Source organism: Hemiscyllium ocellatum, chromosome 15 (assembly GCF_020745735.1).
Source record: "Hemiscyllium ocellatum isolate sHemOce1 chromosome 15, sHemOce1.pat.X.cur, whole genome shotgun sequence".
Taxonomy (NCBI): Eukaryota; Metazoa; Chordata; class Chondrichthyes; order Orectolobiformes; family Hemiscylliidae; genus Hemiscyllium; species Hemiscyllium ocellatum.
The window spans coordinates 35,654,022-35,678,181 of NC_083415.1; the positions used below are offsets into that span (position 1 = coordinate 35,654,022).

Genomic DNA, 24,160 nt, shown 5'->3' on the forward strand with positions numbered 1-24,160 from the left:
TTGGAGGTTTTGGAAATTTCATAAGCATAAACTCCAACTGAATAATAATAAAATTAATAATCTAACGTAGTGAATAGAAACTCCACTACTCAGTTTCAGAAGGAAAAAAGGTTTGGCCATTGTTTATTCAGAGGCTGTTAAAGGAACAGAAATGTATTGGGTTTGGAGCCTATAGGACTGAGCAAGGGTCACTTTCAATACCCATAATGTCAACAAAGTGTGCACCATATATTTTAGCATTGTCAGCTTGTAAATAACTGATGAATCAGAAAGTACCCAATATTTTGTACTCAAAGGCAGAATACATTCACTTTGAAGAATCTTCACACATTGAATTCCAATTGTCACCACATCAAAAATCAATATATAAAGTACAGATTTTTAAACAGATAACTTTTATTTGTTTGCATTGGAGAAATAAATGATTTGGAAAAAGTGCACCACCTATTGACCAAAGAGTGACAATATTAGAGGGCTGGAGCATTTTTGGCCAATGCAGAACTTCAGTCAATACAGTATCATAGGAACTGTTACATTAAACATGCACACAAACTCTCACACATACCAATACAGTGATGAACATAAATTCTGCTCCTGTAATAGTAAGTGATCGGTATATGTTGATCAGACCTCAAGACGTATCACTCCTGTTAGAGCATAAGAAATAAGTGTAGCTCTTCAAACCTGTTCCATCATTCAAGATGTTCATTGCTAGTCCTGATGTTCATTACATTCACATTGACATCCTAATTTTTGAACACTTTCAAAGTGAAAAGATTAAATTACAGAATGAAGTCTTAAAATAAACTGGAATGTTAATAACTCTTCCCATGTAATTAAGAAAAAAGACAAACACTTTCACCTGCTTTATTGTCATACATCAACAAATAAGCAATCACACTCAAAAATGGGTGCAAAATAATTAGCAACACAAGTTGCTATACAGAATTTGTAGATATTCATTCATGTCAGCAATCTTCCATGTTGGCTTTTATAACATAAAAGCTCAATAATCCCAAGCTACAGAATGAGAATACATTAGCTTGTTTTCATGCTCAAAAATATTGCACAGATTTAATCAAAAAATCCAATACTGAAAGATCACTTATCCATATTATATCCACATTATACGCAGCTGGAATGTTTCTTTGGGTGGTGGGGGTGGTGGTGGGGGAGAAGGAGAGATAGGTTTTGGAGGCAGAAGACCAGACAAGAAATGTCACTGCACTTATAAATCTAATACTTTAGAAAAATTAAAGCTGACAAACCAGAGAATGGATTTAATTTCTGAACATTAAACAAATAAAAGATTTTTAAGTCACGTCATACATTTAGACTGGAAAAAGTTTCTGTTCTAGTTTGATGCCAAAGGCCAGTAAAATTATCCACATTTTGTTTAAAATTGACATAATGGAGTACTCTCAGCCCCAGATGAATATTTAATAGACTCATTTATTCTTTCATCTACTATTTTAGTGGTGTTAACCGATTGATGTTAGCAAGTGTTAAGGTAGTAGATGACAGAGTGTTATAATGAGCAACTTCAAGATTATATAGTCATTTGTAAGGCATGTAAAGTGAAGAAGGAGCAGAGTTAGTAATCAATTATGATTGGATTAGATTAGTCAAATGAATCATCTATAACCTTATTTCTATCATCTAGGGAAAACTATAATAAGTCACACTGAAAACACCAATAATGAATTTGCAAATGCTACCTGCCCTGTACAATTGCACATAAAAGCTGAAGACAGACACAATATAGCACATGCAGTAAATGCTACGTTTGCTGTATTTCTGAAAGAAAACCTGAGCTAAAATAATCGCTGCACTATTTAACTTTACATTTTTCTCCTTGATACCCTGCAGATTTCTAATGAATGTTTGTATGTGCAAAAAAAATTGTGGCAAATTAATGGAGAAATTATATTGTCTTAAAAAGAAAAATGGATATGTCATGTATTCAGTGTAAAATGATACATTTAAATTCAAAGTATGCAAAGGGACAGTGTTCTGGTTACAATACTGATTGCTCATTGTAAAGTCTCCTTTTGTTGGTAAAATATGCATGTAACCAGCCTCTGAAATGGAAAATAGATTTATGAAACATTGATTCTTTATAGACAGAAATAGGAACTGGTTTATGACAGCAATGAAGCCAAGTAATGCAAAGTGAATTGCAGGTCCATTCAATTTCAGGCACTTTCCCAAGCTACCAATTTTGATTGTCCCATCCATCATCCACAGTTCCTTCACTTTCTTTCTTCGGTGACTTTTTATTTTTGCTTTCCCCACCTGCTGCCCAATTATCATCCCAACTGTCCCAAGCATTGCTACCGTTTGCTTGTTTTTTCATGCTGTTCTCGGTGCCCCACACATCATTATTTGTTTCACCTGATCCCCATGCACCAGCATGAGACTTCATCTTGGAACTCTCATCCTGATCAAAATTTTCCCAGAAATCATCTTCAAGTCCACTGTTCTGATAACTTTCTCCAACCGGGTGGCTATAGTAAAGACAATACAACAGACTTCAGAAGTGATCAGGCATTTGAAAAATAATTTGTAATGCAAGCTGGACACTATACAAGATTTTCAAGTTATGCACGAGATGGTGTATGTGCTTTTGTGCCACCAGACGAGACCACTAAATTTAATGTTACAATCGGAGTAAGGACCAGTATTCAGTTTTAAGTTGACAAATTGAGATCCCAAGTCACGCCCTACGTGTATAAAATCACAAAATTCCACAGTTTTGAACAAAGAATGATAAACTACTTTACAAAAAGTTGTAGATTGTATTACTGTTCAAACTTATATTCCAGCATCCAATTAGAGTAACCCTAAGATAATTATAAATAACAGACAAACCTGATTGAATACCCTATAGAACACACAATACCAAATGTTGTCAAGACAGATCCCACTCAGTGAGCCTAATTAGTGACATTATGGGACATCAAAATCTTACTGAAACTTTACAAGGGTTTCCAATTCTTCTCTTTCAAAGATCTAGCTTCAAATGCTCCCTCGAAAGCCACTCCATCATGGAATTCCTCAACAAGTACTCACATTTGGATAATCCATCTTTCATTCCCGGGTCTACAAACCTGGAGTTTGGAAACTGCACTCTAGGACTTACTCTCAGTCACAAGTGCAGCTTTTCAGGGACAGCTAGCTTTACCAAGCCTCCATATCATATCTGTCCCATAGTTCTACCTCAGAAATAGAACAGGCTAGCTTTTCAACCAGTTACAAACCTGGATGCCCTCTGCGATTGCATGCAGTGACATAAAACATAAATATAAAACACCATAAAACCCTTGATCTCATGAACCCAAAATTGCAAAATATTTCCATAATTATTTTAAAGAAAAGATCAGGTTCCTGAACACAAAGCTAATTTATTACTAGTCAGAACGAAATACTACACAAACTGGGCAAGGCAAATTTTACCATAAATGCACACAACTTCAGAGTCATACCTAAATCTTCTCACTGAAGAATATTGCATATATTGGAATCTCCAACATATATTAAAAAAAACAACTGATTTGATAAATAGATGGGGGTGGCAAATCTTCGACAGAAGGAAACAGTTCTAATAATTTCTATTTGGATCATAGGCATAATTGTCCAAAGAATAGAAGAGAATATAGTTCTGTTAATGCATTAAACTTGTTATTTCTGGATCCATAATCATTCATTAAACTATTAAGCGCTACCAATGTGATGGCTTTATTTTAAATTTATTTAAATGCATTCAGTTGCACATTACCTTTCAGAGCCAGCTGTTTCAGAATCCTTATTGGTAAAGAAAGAACTGACATCTTGCCACCCTTTAACGGTCACTCCCTGCACCTATGAATGTTATTAAAATGTTTGAAACATCATTCCAGCATAAATCTAAAATCATGTTTAATTATATACACAAATTTTTAAAAAAAGAATTGATGCTCTAACATCAGCTATTAGTCTTCTATTACTTAAACCTAGAAAACAAATACAATTTCTCACATCAATGTTAACATTATCATACAATACTCAGTAAAGTATTAGAACTCAGGTTATAATCAGTTTAAATAGACGAAACCTTTTCCTACATACTAAGTTGGGGAGACTCATGTAACAGTCCAATGCATTAAGTATTTGATCACTGAGGTATCAATATAATATCTAAATTTCATTCAATATACAATATTACAATGGAATATTAAATCAGAACATAATTCCATAACCACACACATCTTAAGGCTAACCATGATTCAAGTTATCAAATCTTCCTCTGAACCAAACTTTAAAATTATGTATTGGTTCTCTGCAATTTTAATAAATAAATCACCTTTCCACATAGACACTCACCGCATCAATTATCATTGATAGCAAAAAAGAGGTAAACACAAAATTAGTACAGAATCAAAAAGGTTTGCATGACCACTCTAAGACAGATTTCACACCTGGCAACTGTGCAGCCAAGAGATTTATATACAATTTTGATGTGAACTGTAATGCTATCTAATTTTGCTTAATGGTTACATTTAATGTACAGTGCAAGTCCAGAGGGAGTCTCAACCTATTTCACTCTGGTGTGAGGTTGGCCTCACTTCACATCTGTACAGCAGGGTTGCTATCAGATCACAACTATGTTTAAGGGCAAAGAACTACACGCAAGACTGAAATACTTAGTAGAAGAGTCACAGCACTCCATCCACTCCACCCAGGAATTCCTAAAGATAATCAAAAACACCAAAATAGAGGAAGACAAAACAATGATCTCATTTGATGTAACAGCACTGTTCACCTCCGTCAACATCGACCTGGCAAAGGAAACACCTACCACACTTTTAGAAGAGACCATCACACACACCCCAACCACCATCAATCACATTACAAACGAAAACATCATGGAGCTAGTGGACCTCACCACCCACTTCACCTTCAACAACATAATCTACAAACCAATGGCACACCCATGGGATCTCCGCTATCAGGATTCAGAGCAGAAGTGGTAATGCAAAGACTAGAATAAACAGCCCTACCAACCATCAAACCAAAAATCTGGGTCCGCTACATAAAATGAAACAAGATAGAAGAGACATTTAACATCATCAACAACACCCTCACAGGCATAAAGTTCACCAAGGAGGAAGAAACCGACAACAAACCCGCATTCCTGGACGTCACAGTCGAAAGAACAGACAACGGAGAACTACAAACCTGCGTGTACAGAAAACCGACAAACACTGACCAAATACTTAACTACACCAGCAATCATCCCAACACACACAATTGAAGCTGTATCAGAACACTATTCCAACGAGCCACCACACACTGCAGCACAGACGAACTTCGGAAAACAGAGGAGAACCACCTATACAAAGCATTCAAGAAGAACGGATACTCAAAAAAAATACAGTCTGCAGATTCCTCAAGAACAAACCACGACAAGCAGACCAAACACAGCCAGAAACCCTAACCACCTTACTATACATCAAAGTTGTTTCAGAAATGACAACCAGACTACTAAGACCCCTCAGAGTCCTAGTAGCACACAAACCCACCAACACTCTCAAACAAAAACTAACAAACTTAAAAGACCCAGTACAACCTATGGACAAAACCAATGTCATCTACAAATTCCATGCAAGGAATGTCACAAACACTATGCAGGACAAACAGGAAGTAAGTAAGCCACCAGGATACACGAACACCAGCTAGCCATAAAAAGACACAAACCTCTCTTCCTCATAGCCCTACACATGGATAAAAAACAAACACCATTTCAACTGGGACAACACATCTATCCTGGGACAGGCTAAGCAAAGACTTGGCAGAGAATTCCTAGAAGCCTGGCACCCCAACCACAACGCCATAAACAAACACATAGATCTAGATACCATCTATCAACCCCTCAGAAAACGAACAGGAAATGATACCACCACAAACCCCATCCAGGACAAACATATAAATAGAAAGCAGGAGACAACAGCTTCCCTTCACTTGGAGGTTGTCACTGATGATGTTACCTAGCCAGGATATCAAACCTACAGCTCAGCGAGCAAACCTACACCCTAAACCTCAACCTGAGCTACAAACCTTCACAAACCTTGCAAACTAATGCTGCTGCACATAAAATCTTTACAGTTTCTATTCCATTAGTGAGTTTCCCAGCTTTAAGTTTTAAGAACTTGATTTTTTTTCCCCATCTTATAAAATTTAGTTTTATACTGATCCAGGAAGGCACTGTGAACTATTGTTTTTTCAACAATGTGTTCTTTAATCTGTTCTAGCATCAGTTGCACAGTATATGAAGGCTGGCTTTGAGACTTGACCAGCTGCATCTTTCTTCATACCTTATTAGCAATGTGTGACACACCAATGGATACATCATCTAAAAATTTCCCATCTTTCACCTGTATATATAAAAATGCCTACAATTAAAAATAAAGGCAGTTTTGAGAGTTACACAACAATTTACAGAACACATGAGGAGAATACCTTTATTGATGAAAAATAGAAGAGTGCATATATCCAAACATTCTCTAGGTGATGATAAATATCGAGATAAAAAGGTGGAAATATAATAAAACTATCGGTGATTTTAAGAACGAATAGTGACCAAGACATCATCAGAAATAAATGGACATTAACACACTTCCTTTTAGTGCAATGTCTGACCATTTAGATGAGCTCTGAAGAAAAAAGGGAAGCATAAAAAGTCAGCAAGATATTTCAAAGCATGGGGTTTGGGAGCTAACAATGTTTGTAAGTGGTGGAGTGATATCTAAAGATGAGAGGCAGACACAATGAAGTTGCCATTAAAGAATAACATATTTTTAACAAACTAATATATCTTTATTTGTCAATCATTTGACTTAAAATTTTCAAAGTGCCACATATGAATATGGACATGGTGGTAGAGAGAGGAGGAGCAAATAGGCTTTCTTCAGTTTCCACAGTTGAATAATTTGTAAGCAGTATTTGTCTCAATTGTGATAAGACTTAAAAGAACAACCAGTTGGGAAAGGTATTAGAAAATCAGAAGCAGCTATAGAATTGCATCCCACCTTAAGTCAGTGCCTTCAGGCAGAGTACAGAAAGTTAGAATGCTTTCAATAATAACACTTGCATCTTCCTTTTTGAAGGAAGATACATGAAATCTTTAGGTAATTAATCTGCTAAACAAAACAAAAAGAGCAAAAATGAAATTATTAGCTATATCAGATGTTACTATTAGCACAAATACTAGGCTAAAATAGCGACTTCACCTCTCCATTCATACAATGCTGCCTGCAGGCAGTCATTTCTTGGGATATACATCTCCAGAAGCAGAACACACCCAAAATCTGGTTTGGTTTCTATGGTGACTGATAATAAAGGTGAATGGCCACCAAACATATTGGCTGATTACATTAAATGTCTAGGCTAATGTGATTTCCATGCTACCTGGCTGTACACTGGAACAATTTAAACAGACAACTTAACAAGTAACATTATGGCACCAATTAGACTCAAAGCAGTCCACAGTAACATTTGATAAGGTACCACATAAAAGACTCATGACAAAGATAATGGCAGATCAAATTAAGGGAGATGTGGCAAAAGGAATGGAGGAATTCTTGAGGGTAGATTGCAAAGAATGAAGATCAAACAGAAGTCTTTGCAATGAAAAGATATGCTGAACAGTATCCTACTGGGAAAAAGTGAGGACTGCAGATGCTGGAGATCAGAGCTGAAAATGTGTTGCTGGAAAAGCACAGCAGGTCAGGCAGCATCCAAAGAGCAGGAGAAGAAGGGCTCATGCCCGAAATGTCGATTCTCCTGCTCTTTGGATGCTGCCTGACCTGCTGCACTTTTCCAGCAACACATTTTCAGCAGTACTCTACTGGGATCAGTTTCAACACTGCCGTTATATTTTGCACATGTGAAAAAACATACTCAGAGGCAGACTGGAAATTCTTTATTCTAATGTGTGGACAAAAGGATGTGGCAAATGAAGAAAAGTATTATCAAGACTGGAACAGTCTGTAAAAGTAAAATAAGCACATACAGTTCAATACTGAAAAAGTTAGAAGTAATAGCCTTTGGAATCAGAAGTGAAAGAAATGCATTTCAAATAGTAAGATTTTAATTGTAGAAGAATGAAAGAGGATCATATCTACATACGTATATCCCAGGTGGCAAAGCAAGCTTTTTTTTTGTTGTATATAGAAGCACAGAATGTGGGAATGATGAAGCAATGTTGAACTTGAACGTCCAGACTTCGATTACTTGGAACACTGTGCACAATTTCGGACATCCCATTATAGGACAGAAATCAAAGTAGAAACAGCGCCAACTACCAGTCAAATGGACTGTTTCTGATGTGCATTCTAATGTATATGGAATATTAAAAGACTAACTGCCAAAGGAATATGACAACAAAATGTACAATTAAACATCAATAAAACCATAAAAAATCATCCACAGGTATTTGCACGCAATATAGACCAATAAGCACAAGGAAGAGTGGAATTCAATTATTTCTGAAAGTAGTATTACTTATTAGCTTCAAGTATCCTTATAAGAATGAAACATGCACCCAAGTAGCATGGAATGAGGCTTTAAACATTTAACTAAAAACAGAATACGAATGCCAAAACTGTTCAAAACTAAATGCCTCAAACAAAAATACCACAAAAGATAAATATTAAAAGCAATGGCACCTTTAGAAGTTTGATTCTCTAAAATCCAATACCTTTACCATAAAATGAAAAATACTTTATGGCTAATAAGTTATAAAATGTAACACAAACAGATAAATAATCTGCACAATTTCAATACAAACAATGGGTCAGCTTTTACTGTAAAGATATCCCTCTTGTTTATGGATAAATGGTACATTGACTTCAGATTAAAGCAAATATTCACAGACACATCACAGTTAGTTGCACTCTCACCTCGGTCAGCAGGATGTCAATTCATATCCCGTACATAGTTTGACCACAAAAATCGAGTCAGAAGTCACAGGACAACAGGTTATAGTCCAACAAGTTTATGTGAAATCACAAGCTGTTGGAGCACTGATCGACCGTCAGGTGAAAACCTGTTGGTCTATAATCCACTGTCGTGAGACATCTGCCTTTGTCCACCGCAGTCCAACACAGGCACCTCTACATCATGGCTTCCAGAAAAATCAAGAGTGCAGTAATGAGGGAGTGTTGCATTTTTGGAGGTGCTATCTTTTGACATTTCACCAAGGTAGTGTCTGCCTCTCCAGGTGATCATAAAGGTTTTCATGATAATATTTCTAAGAGCAGAAGGGCTGTCCTCTGTATCCAGGCCAGTATTTAACCCTCAATCTGCATCAAAAAAGCAGATTATCTGGTCATTACCATCCTGGTGTTTGGAGGAGTTTTGGGGTATGTGCAAATTGGCAGCTCAGTTTCCGGCAATGGCTATGAAACACTTTAAATTTCATGACTGGCATACATTGAATGAGGAGAGGTTGCTGATATTTGCAGAGTGGCCACAAATTAAACTCATTGCAAATATTTAGGATTAGTAATTAATATACTATTTTTAGTTATGCACTTTAATCACCAGAAATCAAATTTCTATGGCACTGCAAATTAAATTTTTTTTTAAACTTACTTGCTGGTGAAGAATATTCAGGTGTTGCCAGAATGCAACTGGAGGGTCCAGCTGAACAGTTATCCAGGAGTTACAGAAGAATGTTTTAATACAGTAACATTTCCTGGGCAACAATTAAATTTGAGTGATCAAAACCCTGTGAATTCTGACTTTAAAGGGACTTCAGAGGAGTCTAGAAGCAACTCAATTTCCTGGTCAATTCTCATGGCGTTGACTGCATGAGGTATTCTGCATAGTCCTAATGCACAACTCCAGCAACACAGTGATCATTGAAATATCTAGGTCAACTGGCTGCAGAAAATTGTCTGCCAACCGATTACGTCCTCTTGATTGGGAAAACGATTGCCCAAAACGTAAGTTTTTAAGTACCATAAGACCATAAAGACACAGGAGTAGAAGTAAGGCCATTCGGCCCATCGAATCCACTCCGCCATTCAATCGTGGCTGATGGGCATTTCAACTCCACTTACCCGCATTCTCCCCGTAGCCCTTAATTCCTTGTGACATCAAGAATTTATCAATCTCTGCCTTGAAGACATTTAGCGTCCCGGCCTCCACTGCACTCTGCGGCAATGAATTCCACAGGCCCACCACTCTCTGGCTGAAGAAAATGTCTCCGCATTTCTGTTCTGAATTGACCCCCTCTAATTCTAAGGCTGTGACCACGGGTCCTAGTCTCCTCACCTAACGGAAACAATTTCCTAGTATGCACCCTTTCCAAGCCATGTACATTAGTGCACCGATAATAATTTTGAGCTCCTCAAGCAGGGTTACATTACCTTGTCCTGAGCAGGTTTAATGACGTTCTCATTTATTGTATGACTTAATTCTGTAGCCTATTTAAAAATAAGAAAGAGTTCATCAGTACTGAAATGAATGTACCATAAATTTATTTCAATCATGAGAAGCAAATAGCTTAAGGATACACATGCTTCAGCTTGAACCACAATACATGCAGACAAGACACAAGGACAATGTCAACAAAACAGGCTTGCATGACATAGCAATCAAGGCTTCAGTCAAACATCTATTTCAATATTGCATGAATTCAATCTAATGCATGAAACACAAGCAGGACACAGTCCTGTTTTTAAGTTCAGTCAGGCATATAGTTTAAGCTGAGTTCGAATTCTAAAGGTCTCTCCCAAGTAACTATTAAAGAGATCCATGCTGCATTATTTTTAAGAGTTTTTAATGTCCTGTGCCCCGCTTAGGATTTATGTTCAAAATTTCATTTTCAGTACAGAAAAACTTTAATATAAAGAGATAAATTCAACTTTCATGGGGTTGCAAAACAGACAAGAGCAAATCAACCACATGCACTGCTGAAAAAGAAGTTGAATCGAGGGAATGGAAGGTGGCCAATTCATAACCACTGGTTTTCTACTTCTACCAAAGCAGAATTTTACCTCCAAGGCGCAAAATAAAATTTTACTGGAGAGCCTCCAAACTCATTTCGAAAAAAGATTGTTGACCAGTTAGCTAAATTTCCACTGTAGAAGAGAATTTTCTGCGCTAGTATGTAATCACATTTGTAAGCCATTAACTTTTACAATTACTTAGACTCTGTGACCTTTGAAGCTTTCTATCTAAATCAGTAATAAAAGTATAATAAAGCTATAAAGGTCTTCCACAAAGGCAGGAAAGATTGTGTGTGTCTGGAAAACAATGTTAGTATGATTTTGTTTATAGAAATATTTCAATTTTAAAAGGCTTTATTGGCTATATTACACAAGTTTGGGAGATTTCCTGCTTGTATACAAAGCTGGACTTGAAACACAAAGGATTACCAACAAACATAAATGCAATGTGGAGACTGAGCTGTTAGTATACCTGCATGGTGATGACATCAAAAGAATCTGATGTCTGACTCGGTCAAATAGCCTGCCATAACTCAGAATCCAAACCAACACTAAGTGTGGCTAACAACGCTGTGACCCAAATTTTTTCCCCCAAAACATCTATCAGTGGTTTCAGGACAGAAAGGACAGAAGTAAAACAAATTTAAAATATTATGGGTTCTGGAGATCTGAAATAGAACCGAAGTGTTGCAGAAGCTCAGCAGGTCTGGCAGGTTCCATGGAGAAAAGGAACAGAATTAGTGTTTTTTCACACAGAGGGTGATACGTGTATGGAATGAGCTGCCAGAGGATGTGGTGGAGGCTGGTACAATTGCAACATTTAAGAGGCATTTGGATGGGCATAGGAATAGGAAGGGTTTGGAGGGATATGGGCCAGGTGCTGGCAGGTGGGACTAGATTGGGTTGGGATATCTTGTCGGCATGGACGGGTTGGATCAAAGGGTCTGTTTTTTCCATGCTGTACATCTCTATGACCCTATGACCCTTCTTCAGAATTGGAAAAGTGGAAAATGATTTACTTACTTAGAGTCACAGAGTCAGAGATGTACAACATGGAAACAGACCCTTCGGTCCCACCTGTCCATGCCGACCAGATATTCCAACCCAATCTAGTCCCACCTGCCAGCACCCGGCCCATGTCCCTCCAAAGCCTTCCTATTCATATAACCATCCAAATGCCTCTTAAATGTTGCAATTGTACCAGCCTCCACCACTTCCTTTGGCAACTCATTCCATGCATGCACCACCCGCTGCATGAAACGGTTGCCCCATAGGTCTCTTTTATATCTTTCCCCTCTCACCCTAAACCTATGTCCTCTAGTTCTGCACACCCTGACCCCAGGGAAAAGCCTTTGTCTATTCATCCTATCCATGCCCCTCAATTTTGTAAACCTCTACAAGGTCACCCCTTAGCCTCCGATGCTCCAGGGAAAACAGCCCCAGCCTATTCAACCTCTCCCTATAGCTCAAATCCTCTGACCAATAAAGGAAAGCATACCAAATGCCTTCTTCACTATCCTATCTACCTGCGACTCTACTTTCAAGGAGCTATGAACCTGCACTCCAAGGTCTCTTTGTTCAGCAACACTCCCTAAAACCTTACCATTAACTGTATAAGACCTGCTAAGATTTGCTTGCCCAAAGTGCAGCGCCTCGCATTTATCGGAATTAAACTCCATCTGCCACAGATCCTGTTGTAATCTGAGGTAACCCTCTTCGCTGTCCACTACACCTCCAAGTTTGGTGTCATCTGCAAACTTACTAACTGTACCTTTTATGCTCGCATTCAAATCATTTATGTAAATGACAAAAAGTACAGGACCCAGCACCGATCCTTGTGGCACTCCACTGGTCACGGGCCTCCAGTCTGAAAAACAACCCTCCACCACCACCCTCTCTTCTACCTTTGAGCCAGTTTTGTATCCAAATGGCTAGTTCTACCTGTATTCCATCAGATCTAACCTTGCTAATCAGTCTCCCATGGGGAACCTTGTCGAACGCCTTACTGAAATCCATATAGATCACATCTACTGCTCTGCCCTCATCAATCTTCTTTGTTACTTCTTCAAAAACCTCAGTCAAGTTTGTGAGACATGATTTCCCATTCACAAAGCCATGTTGACTATCCCTAATCAGTCCTTGCCTTTCCAAATACATGTACATCCTGTCCCTCAGGATACCCTCCAACAACTTGCCCACCAATGAGGTCAGGCTCACCGGTCTATACTTCCCTGGCGAGTCTTTACCGCCCTTCTTAAACAGTGGCACCACTTTAGCCAACCTCCAGTGTCCTAGCAACTCACCTGTGACTACCGATGATATAAATATCTCATCAAGAGGCCGAGCAATCCCTTCTCTGGCTTCCCAGAGTTCTCGGGTACACCTGATCAGGTCCTGGGGATTTATCCACCTTTAACCATTTCAAGACATCCAGCATTTCCTCCCCTAATCTGGACATTTTGCAAGATGTCATCATCTATTTCCCTACAGTCTATTGTTTCCATATCCTTTTCCACAGTAAATACTGACGCAAAATGTTCATTTAGTATCACCCCCATTTTCTGTGGCTCCACACAAAGGCCGCCTTACTGATCTTTGAGGGGCCTTATTCGCTCCCTGGTTACCCTTTTGTCCATAATATATTTGTAAAAACCTTTTGGATTCTCCTTAATTCTATTTGCCAAAGCTATCTCATGCCCCCTTTCTGTCCTCTTGATTTCCTGATGCATAAAAACAGACCTCTACTACCAGCTAATATGAAGTTGGAATAAAATTGAAGTTGAAGGGAAAAGGGAAAAATTAATGGAGTTCTTTATACCATGACAAAATGTCATTACAATGATAATACTAGTGGTACCTTCAGACAATTTCTGGACTGCTAAATGGAAGAGGTAAACCACAGCTCAGCAACAACTTAAAAAGGTTCCAATCATGCATTTAAAACACTTGATAAACACTCATTACTTATGCAGACAAACTTATGATTCAAAGCAAATTTCTAAAATTTGAGTAACCACAAAAAATCAAAGTGATGTTGATCAAAACAAAAGGAGGATATTGATGCTACACATTAAACGAACACTGTTGCTTGTAAACAATCTATCGTGCTTGGAAAATGAACACTTTACCGGCTCAGACTGCTGCTTGTAGCCCCAAACCTTTATCCAGCAAGAAAGCAACAAGGACAGAACAACCACTTTTAGCAATTCAACAATTCCTAATATTCTTCCTCATTACCAAGGCGCAACTCTGCCCCAAACCAAAACAAGATTATTTAACATGCATTCAATGCCGTAAATATGAACAGCATTTGAAAAGCTGGTTAATCTGGAGCGGAAAATCTAAATTCCAGTCCTTTGATTGTTCTGCCAAAGCCTGTTATTTTGGGTGCTAAACCATCTCAGCCACATCTGACAGTAGTTGACATACAGAGTATAGAACAACATGGAATAAAGAAAAAAAAGGTACCTTTTGTGTTGCCTGACTTCCAAGTTTCACTGCCTGGTGAGCAAAATAATGATTAATTTCACTCCATAACTTCAGTACTTTTCATCATTAATCTTCTTTTAACATTACTCCCCTTCAATATACAAACTTGTCAAAGAAAATCACATTGAAAAAGTCTTAATTAAACAAAGACTGTTTTTGTGCATGGCTTTTGCATTTTTTTTTTACACACACTGCTTACTAAAATGTAGATGCAACAATTGTACTTTTTTTTAAAAAAAAAGAAGTGCTTAAGACTTTTGAATTCCTCTTTAACAGCAACTATTAAATTAACAACATATGAAAGGTTTAGCAAACATCAATAACAAAATAAAAATGCATTACTGTATTCACCCAATTGAAAATCTGTTTCTGGATATAAAAGCAGAAATTGCAACAGTGCTACTTACACCTTCTTTTGCAGCTGATGCAAACTTAGTGGCCCCAACAGTAAAACTGCTCCAGCCCTGTAAAATAGTGAATGTATCCTAAATTAATTAAGGCCATTCATTAGATTTTGATTTCTGAGATGGATTTGAATTTCCAAATTTAATAATGGACAATAGTTCAGAAATTTGGTAATGTGAAGCTTTGAACAACTGAACTTCTAAAATCATATTGACCATTTTTCTGTTCTCTTCCCACAAGCTCCAGTCAAACTGACCATAGGTCAAGTAGCTAAGCAGTGTTTGCAAATAACTACGAGAGAAGATTCCATACATTCATATGGACAGATCAAAGGGCGTGAGCACGGGGCTAAAGTTTGAAGAGTTAAACATACCCATTTATATGCATGGCTAGAAATTCAAGTTAGTATTCATAGATTTCAAAATAAGGTTACCAAAAATGAAAACTTTATATTCATTAAAAACAAAAAGGTTAGCAGAAAAATAACCCAGGTATTGATCTTGAGACCAAAAGAGAAAATGCTGGAAAATCTCAGCAGGTCTGGCAGCATCTGTAAGGAGAGAAAAGAGCTGACGTTTCGTGTCTAACTGAACCTTTGTCAAAGCTTTGCAGCATCTGCAGTAATTTTCTTTTACTGATCTTGAGATCCTTACTATATATTGCAAATGTATTAGCAGATCTGTCAAATTTAGAGTAGACCTGTGACAGCACATTCATAAGCCAGAAAGACTTGAATATAAAGTCCAGACTGACATTTCAGCATAGCATTAAAGAAGTGCTGAAGAGCAATTGATCATTCTCCACCTTGTCTTGTGTCTTATGTGACTAGTGTTTTCGCTTATAAAAAAAATTACTATAATTTATTGATGAGGAGGAAGTTTGAAATATGCATTTGGCTGTTTTATCTTGTTTGAACAGGATACTGCTCCAAAATGTCACCAAGGTTGCAATGTGGGACTCCTGAGCTGGAGCTAATCTGTGCTGACCACTTAGTTTCTTTTTATTCCCTCTCTGTTTTCACATTTTTTTTCTTTTTAACCTCCTATCCTCTGCGATGTCTGGGCTGAAAGCCAGCATGGGCCCAGCCTCGAGGGGGGAGCCCACCACAGGCTGGGTTAGAAGGCCTGTTATTCTGAACTCCTATTTCTTTATTTTTCTAATTTAGTTTTCGCATAAGAATACCTTGGAACCCAAGATAACACCCTAAGTAGAGACTTGTAATCTTTTCATTATTGTCACATACTTGCATGAGAACAAAGATAATTCTTGCTTAGTGATAATTAGAATCATTTATTATAAAAGCAAAACACATTATTATATGTTCAGGTATTATAGTCTCTTAAGGCTAGAAAATCTAACTGTCATAAGCAAGCATGAGGTAAGAATGACATTTAGTTAAACAATGTGCCCCATATGTTCTTAAAACTACAAAGCCTAAATAGTATTACTGCAATTTCCAGCTAACAGTCAGAAATTGTCACATTAACAATCATAAGAAATATTTGTGATGCCAATGTAACTGCATTTTTTACATTGACTATTCAAAGAATATTACAACGCTTCATTTGAAAATCAATATGCAGCACAAAAATCTTATGTCTCAGAGTAAGTTGTTAAAGCCAGCATAAAATCAATTTTCCTCAATAAACAGAGTTAAGTAATTTGTACTATAAGTACAGAGTTCAGATAACAGGTACAAGGTTACTCCCAAATCTTTATCACAAGATAAAATATACTTGAAAACAGTGTCACTTGGTGGTCACGCATAATTAAAATTAGGTATTAACTAGTAGTCCAAAAAAAGGTCTCCCATGAGAGTTCTGAAGTAAAACCATAACTACAACAAATCCAAGATTATTTCATACCGAATAAAGAGAAGTCATGGCGTTGTTGAGAAAATCATCTTCCTTTTTCTGAGGAGATGGACTATTTCCAAATCCAACGTAACGATTATCCTGACTACCAAATCCTCCGCCACTTTAAAGAATGAAAGGAAATTAATCATCACTCCATCAACTGAAAACAACAACAAAAGGAAATAAAATACATCATAGATACCTGGATAGAAATGTAAAATTTTACCTTTGATAGGAATTATCATCGTTGAGCCAGTCCTCAAACATTTTATCAGTGGAAGATCCAGGAGCTTGGTTAGGTCTGGAACTACCAAAGAAAATATATAATACAATAAATGGAGAAAAAAAATGTATCTGTAACAGTGACATATCGATATAACAAAGTGGTACATGATGATTCCTCAATGCTTTTTTTAGCTGGAAACTCAAGAATGTAAAGCTTTCAACAAGGTTCTGCATGGTACATTAATTAGTAAAGTTAGGTCACATGGGATTCAGACTCAGCTTGTTAATTGGATACATATTGGCTCAACAGCAGGAGACAGAGTGATGGTGGAGGGTTGCTTTTCCAACTGTCACCAGCAATGTTGCACAGGGGTCGGTGCTGGGTCCTCTTATTTGCCATTTATACAAATGAGTTGGACAACAATATAGAAGGCATGGTTAGTAAATTTACGGGTGACACCAAAATTGGTGGCATAGTAGATAGTGAGGAAGGTTTTCTAAGATTATAAAAAAGTGAACTTGATCAACTGGGTCAATAGGCTGAAAAATGGCAGATGAATTTCAATCCGGATAACTGTGAGGTATTGCAATTTGATACAAAAAACAAGGGTAGGGCTTATACAATTATTGGTAGGGCCTTGGCTAGTGTTGTAGAACAGAGGGAACTTTGGGATTCAGGTACATAATTCTTTCCACAGGGTGGTGAAAAAGGTGTTTGACATACTTGCCTTCACTGCTTCATTCTTTGAGTATAGGAGTTGGGAAATCATGTTGAGGTTGTACAGGACATTGGCAAGGCATCTTCTGAAATACTGCCTCAGTTCTGGTCACCCAGTTATAGGAAGGATATTAGCAATGTGGAGAGGGTTCAGAAGAGATTTACCAAGATATTTCTGGTTATGGAAGGTTTGAGTTATAAATAAAGTCTGGATAGGCTGGGTATTTTCTCACTGGAATGTTGGAGGTTGAGAGGCAAATGGATAGAAGTTTATAAAATAATGAGGGGCAAAGATAGAGTAAATGGTAGTTGTTTTATCCCTAGGAAATTTTAAGACTAAGGGGACACGTTTTTAAAGTTAGGGGAAAGAGATTTTAAAAAGACCCGAGGACAAATTGGGTAAACAGAGAGTGGTGCGTATGTGGAATGAACGTCGTGAGGAAATGATGGATGGGAGTACAATTACAACAAATGTTTTAAAGACATTTGAATAAGTATATGAATAGCAAACGTTTGAGGTTATATGCCATGTGCAGGCAGGTGTGTCTAGCTTAGTTTGAGATTATGTTCAGCATGGATTGGTTGTGCTGAAGGGTTTGTTTCCGTGCTGTATGAGTCTATGACTTTATAATTGTTCCATGTTGAAAAGGCAAATAACAAGACGACATATGCATTTTATAATAGGACAGCACAGTAGCTCAGTGAATAGCACTGCTGCTTCACAGCGCCAGTACCCAGGTTCGATTCCAGCCTTGGGTAGCTGTCTGTGTGGAGTTTGCACAGTGTCTGCATGGGTTTCTTCTGGGTGCTCCGGTTTCCTCCCACAATCCAAAGATATGCAGCTTAGGTGAATTGGCCATGCTAAATTCTCCATAACGTTCAGGGATGTGTGGGTTAGGTGTAATAGTCAGGGGCAAATATAGAGTAATAGGGTAGGGAAATGGGTCTGGGTGGGTTACTCTTCAGAGGGTCGGTCTGAACTTGTTGGCCAAATGGCTTGTTGCCATGCTGTAGGGTTTCTATGATGTTAACATAGTTGTAGCGTTATTGTTGATAGCCTGCTCATGTTTTAACCTATTTACATGAAGATTTGCAGAATGCCATAATCTGTGCATCATAGTTCAATTAAAACATCAAACATCAAAATTAAGCAATCACAGAAGTAATAAAAGACAATAAGACGAGTCGTTGTCAATTTTTTGAAAAAAATCAAACTTGCTACAAGCAGAAGAGAAGCCAAGTTGCTGCTAAGTGAACAAAGCATTCAATAAGCAGTTGAACTCAACTGATCATGCAACTTGGCTAGATCACACTTCTGCAGGAAATACCCAAGTGGTGCAAATGAAGAAACAGCCAAATTATCAGCTTAACACTGTAATCATCCACGAGACAATGTGGAGTCACTGCCCAAAAGAGGGCCACATATAATCAATATTCAAATGGAATCAGTTATTGAAATACATACTCCTGTCTAAATTTTAGTATTATTAATAGGGAAAAATATAGTTCAGTGGAAAGTTTATATTTGCAGCTGTAAACTTAAAGGAATGCAATGCCTCACCTCAAAAAGTTAAATTGAAATTCTGTTAAATCTTCATAGACATATAAATTTAATATCCTTCAGTCTGTTACAATTACTTAATCTTATTTGCACAGAAAGATTAAATATCTTCAGTCCTTAGTTTTCTCTTCAGTTTACTATGTCACCAGTTTTATTGAAATTTTATGATCTCCAAATTTTTTCCTTTATATTAAAATGCTTGATGAAACATTTAATCTAATTAATTACAAAGCTCACTTTCAGTGAGACAGACCTCATTATTTAAAATTTTAAAAAGCATCAGTTCCAATAATTTGATCCTATCAGTTTCAGAATGCATCCATTAACCTTGAGGCACTTCACCTTCATATAATCACAGAGGTCAAATATAAATAATAGGCTCTCTTTCCAAAACAAATTCATGGCTCTCCCATCACAACATTGAATTGCCTCTTTAACAAATTCAGACTTTTAAACTAATTACACCTGGAAAACACTCTGCATGAAGAAATGCTTCCACAATATCAATCCTAAAGACGTCTTTTTCCAGTTCTTACCTACAGTCCTCATCCTGCAACTATAGTTCAACTTGCAATAGGAGTCTTAATCAATCTTATCTTCCATACCAAAACACGGATACTTCTAAATTTTTTCCCTTTTAATTACCTCTTGCACTCTTCATTTAACAAATCTACTGCTGCTGAAACCACTCTATCCTCAAATTGCATAGAATCAATGCTTACATCTCTTCAGTCAAACTGGTGAGTCAACACATCTAGGTAGCTTTTTATACTTGGATTTTCCCCCAAAACATTTTTTGCTCCATTCCAGGTACAATTCCTGCTTCTTGCATAACTGAAGGTTTTCATAATCAACTTTCAAATCTCCTTCCTTGTTAAATCTGCCTGCTCTTTTGTGCAGTACAGAGAATGAAAATGTGTCTGTATTGCTCCTCTCAACAATTTAATTCTATCTTTATTAATTCATGACTAAACATTGCAAATGTGAAAACGTCTGCCATATACTAAATTTACCCATCAACTGACAAATCTAGTTAGACCGTATCATGCATTCGGCTCCTGCAGTCTTCTTCCAAAACTGGTCAATAATCCAGGATCATTGTATACTACAGATACAACTACTAGCTTTTTCTCTCCACTGCCAATTGTCTCCTTAAATCTCTCTTCAATGTGTCCTCCACACTCAACTCCTAAACTGAAGCACTTTTGCCTTTACTGACTTGCCCACCAAGCCAAGCTTCTCCCGAAGATCCTGCCTACCTCAGCCCAGTGCATACTTCGATTCTCAGTTTCCTTCATTTCATGGTTCAAGTTAATTTTAATTATGGAAGCTACCTTCAGCATTCCTGACGCTGTTCAAATTAAATTACTGACAACGCAACTCTCCCTCCTGATTCACATCAGTTCTTATTTCCTCCCTTTCTCCGACCACTGTCTCAAATAGAACCACAGTGTTCACAATGTTGGCAACCTATTTCGTTCTGATAGAAGTAATAGCCAAGGACTGAATAGGGATATTCAGCATAGATTTGTGCAAGGAAAGTCATGTCTCTCAAATTTGATTTGAGTTTTTTTGAAGGAGTGATCAAGAAAATAGATAAAGGCAGAGTAGTAGACATTATCTACATGACTTTAGCAAATTCTTCAACAAACTTCCACATAGTAGACTGGTTAACAATGTGAGATCACGTGGAATTCAGGGAGATCGAGACTACAAAAATTGGTTTGATGGTAGAAGACAGAGGGTGATGGTAGAGGGTTGTTGTTCAGACTGGAGACCCATGACCAGTGGTGTGCTGCAAGGTTTGGTGCTGGGACCACCAGTTTGTCATTTATATAGATGATTTGGATGTGAATATAGGTATGGTTAGTAAATTTGCAGATGACACCAAAATTGGTGGTTTAGTCGACTGTGAAGAAGGTTATCTCATAGTGTAATGGGGCCTTGATCATCGGGCCTACGGGCCAAAGAATGGCAGATGGAGTTTAATTCAGATAAATGCGAGGTGTTGCATATTGGTTAGACAAACCAGGGCAGGACTGACACAGTTAATGGTAGGGACCTGTGGAGTGTTGTCAGAGAGATCTAGGCAGTGAAGGTACATAGCTCCTTGAAAGTGGCGTCAGGGTAGAGAAGATAGCGTTGGCATGTTTGGCACGCTTGTCTTCATCAATCAGAACACTGAGTACAAGAGTTGGAACATCGTATTACAGCTGTACAAGACATTGGGGAGGCCACTTTTATGAAGTACTATATACAACGCTGGTGACCCTGCTACAGGGAGGATGATGGTATTAAACTGGAAAGGGTGCAAAAACAATTTACAAAGATGTTATGTAGACTGGATGGTTTAAGTTATAAATAAAGGCTAGATAGGCTGGGACTTCTTTCCCAGGAACATAGGAGACTGAGAGGTGACCTTTTGGTAATTTATAAAATCAAGAGGAACAGAGATAAGGTGAAATAGTCCAGGGCAGTGGACTCCAAAATTAGAAAACACATTTAAAGTGAGAGGGGAAAGATTTAAAAAGGACCTGAGGAGCAATTGTTTCCATACAGAGCATGTATGGAACATGATGCCAGACGAAGTGATAGAGGCAGATACAATTACACCATTTAAAAGACACTCGAACAAGGACATTGATAGGAAAGGTTTAAGAGGGATAATGGGGCAAACGCAGGCAAATAGGACTAGCTTAATTTAGGAAACATGGCCAGCAAGAATAACTTGGGCTGAAGGGCCTGTTTCCCTGTTGTATGATTCTTTAACCAGCAAAATACATTTTTAGGATTGACATGTGGAATCATTTCTGAGCCTCTAATGCAAGTATTTGTTCTTGCTATAGGACATTAATATTTTATTTCCAATTACATTGTTTATGCTTTTTGAAATTGGGCAAGCCTAGCATTTTTAAACTATCCCACTTTTGTACTGTTCCTTCATGAGGACTTAAAAGACAGACTGAATTTTCCAAACTATACAATCGGCTAATAACAAACAAGCACATTCAGCAACAAAAGATCCAAAATTAAATTTAAGAACATGCAGGTCACTTTTAATTTTTGCACTCTGATTACCAAGCCTTCTAGCACTAGATTTGTTTATCCTTAACTATTTTAGTAAAACTGTTTACGATTTTGAACTTTATTCAAATCTTCTCTTACCAACCTCAGCAATGATGACCATGAAGGGTCGATGCAGAATGTTTAAATATTTTTAAGGCAGAAGTAGATAGATTTTCAATTATCAGGATTCGCAATAGTATACAGTTGAGGTTAAAATCAGTTCAGCCGTGATCTTATTGAAAAGTGGATCAGACTCAAAAAGGTCCGAGTGACCTACTCTCATTCTTTGTTCATATATCCGTAGATAGCTCTTAACCACAATGTTGAAGTATTATAAATTAGCCTGTATCTGTATCGTAACTTAAATAATTTTCACAGTTTGTATCAGTTAAATTGTATGTCAAGCAGGTTATTCAGATGAAAGGCCAAAGATAGTAGCTCATGCTAGATTATAAAATGTGTCAACAGTCATGGTTTTGGAGAAAAGATTCCACCAACTAAATGATCAATTTGTTGTTAAGAACTTTAAGTTAATGAAGATGGTCTTTGATGTTTTTAACTAATTTTGGTGAAATATTCATTGTGCATTAAGTCATGTAAACTATATTGTCTATTAATAGATTTTGAGGGGTAGAAATCCTCTTTTATATGTAAACACAGCCGATCGTTTCTGTTTATACGGCAGCAACAAGGAGCTACCTACATTTTAATAATCAAATCAGTTTGGATTTAAACTACTTAGCTTGAGAACTGGTGAACACAGATTTAGTGAGCTCATAATACATGTTCCTATATTAGATAATTTTTCTTTTCCAATGACCATAAAGAAATTGTCTGTTCATAGAGTGAAAATCGTCCTGTTCATTCACACGTTGTACATAAAACAAACTTGTTGCTTGAGTGAAGCTGTGCCACAACTTGATAAGAATGTTTTAATCAGCCTGTTGTAAAAGGAGAATGTGTGCAGCCAATATATCGAATAACTATCAGTTACAATTCTGAGGTCATGCTTTTCACAAAATATTGGACAAAATAAAGATACACTTCAGATTGTAGAGGATGAAACCAAAAGAGAAAATGCTGGAAAACCTCAACAGGTCTAGCAGCACCTGTAAGAAGAGAAAAGAGCTCACGTTTCGAGTCTAACTGACCCTTTGTCAAAGCAAATTTAATTTGCTTTTACCCTTTAAGGTTGTAGAGAATGAGGTGTCCACCTAATAGGACAGCTGGCTATGCAGAGTTCAAGAGCAAACAAAAATTACCTTGTGAAAAACGCAGGACTCAGGATTCGACTGCTGAAGACTGAACATAATTAAGATTTAAGTGCAATTTGTTTACTGTGAGTCACAAGAGATTCTGGTCTACGGAGTATTGTGTGAACTGAACTCCAAGCTTAATTGTTATAACTTCTTCTTGCGTTTAAGTTGCCTTTGAATTTAATAAAACCAGACCTTTTATCTCAATTTTGGTGTCAAATTATGATATCCAATGTCACAGTCGTCTATAAGTGACTTATTTCAGCAAGTATATAAAGAAAGTTACATATCCTGTTGGGACCTATTTACTCTCATCAGGCTTACACTATACATTATCGGCAACAGTGGAACACTAGCTTTGGGTAATAGAAGAAAAGTGATGCCTAAATACCGATGAGCTGAAGAAATAGATACTTTGGGCTGTGGTGGGGTCCAGTTCCGAGCTTCTGATGTTTCAATAGACCATTCTCTACCTTCAGCTAAAGTAGCAATCTGAAAATCGATAAGAAAAACAAGTGCATGTAGTGTTGTCTCTCAGAATGACAGATGGGACAGCTTGCAATTTTTTAAAACATAATTTCATAACATAT

The 24,160-nt window shown here is 37.4% G+C and overlaps 1 protein-coding gene across 2 annotated transcripts in view; it reads right to left on the bottom strand.

Moving 5' to 3' along the window:
• Positions 1-376: 376 nt before the first annotated feature.
• Positions 377-24,160, bottom strand: part of arfgap1 (ADP-ribosylation factor GTPase activating protein 1) — a 79,848-nt gene continuing 56,064 nt past the window's right edge. For both annotated transcript variants that reach the window (XM_060836369.1, XM_060836368.1), the window contains exons 5-13: positions 23,962-24,062; positions 16,971-17,051; positions 16,754-16,865; positions 14,891-14,947; positions 14,463-14,495; positions 10,413-10,469; positions 6,354-6,413; positions 3,779-3,861; positions 377-2,507 (exon numbers count right to left, since the gene is read on the bottom strand). In XM_060836369.1, the coding sequence (XP_060692352.1) occupies positions 2,213-2,507; positions 3,779-3,861; positions 6,354-6,413; positions 10,413-10,469; positions 14,463-14,495; positions 14,891-14,947; positions 16,754-16,865; positions 16,971-17,051; positions 23,962-24,062 (879 nt within the window). In that variant the 3' untranslated portion in view covers positions 377-2,212. The remainder of the gene's footprint in view (positions 2,508-3,778; positions 3,862-6,353; positions 6,414-10,412; positions 10,470-14,462; positions 14,496-14,890; positions 14,948-16,753; positions 16,866-16,970; positions 17,052-23,961; positions 24,063-24,160) is intronic.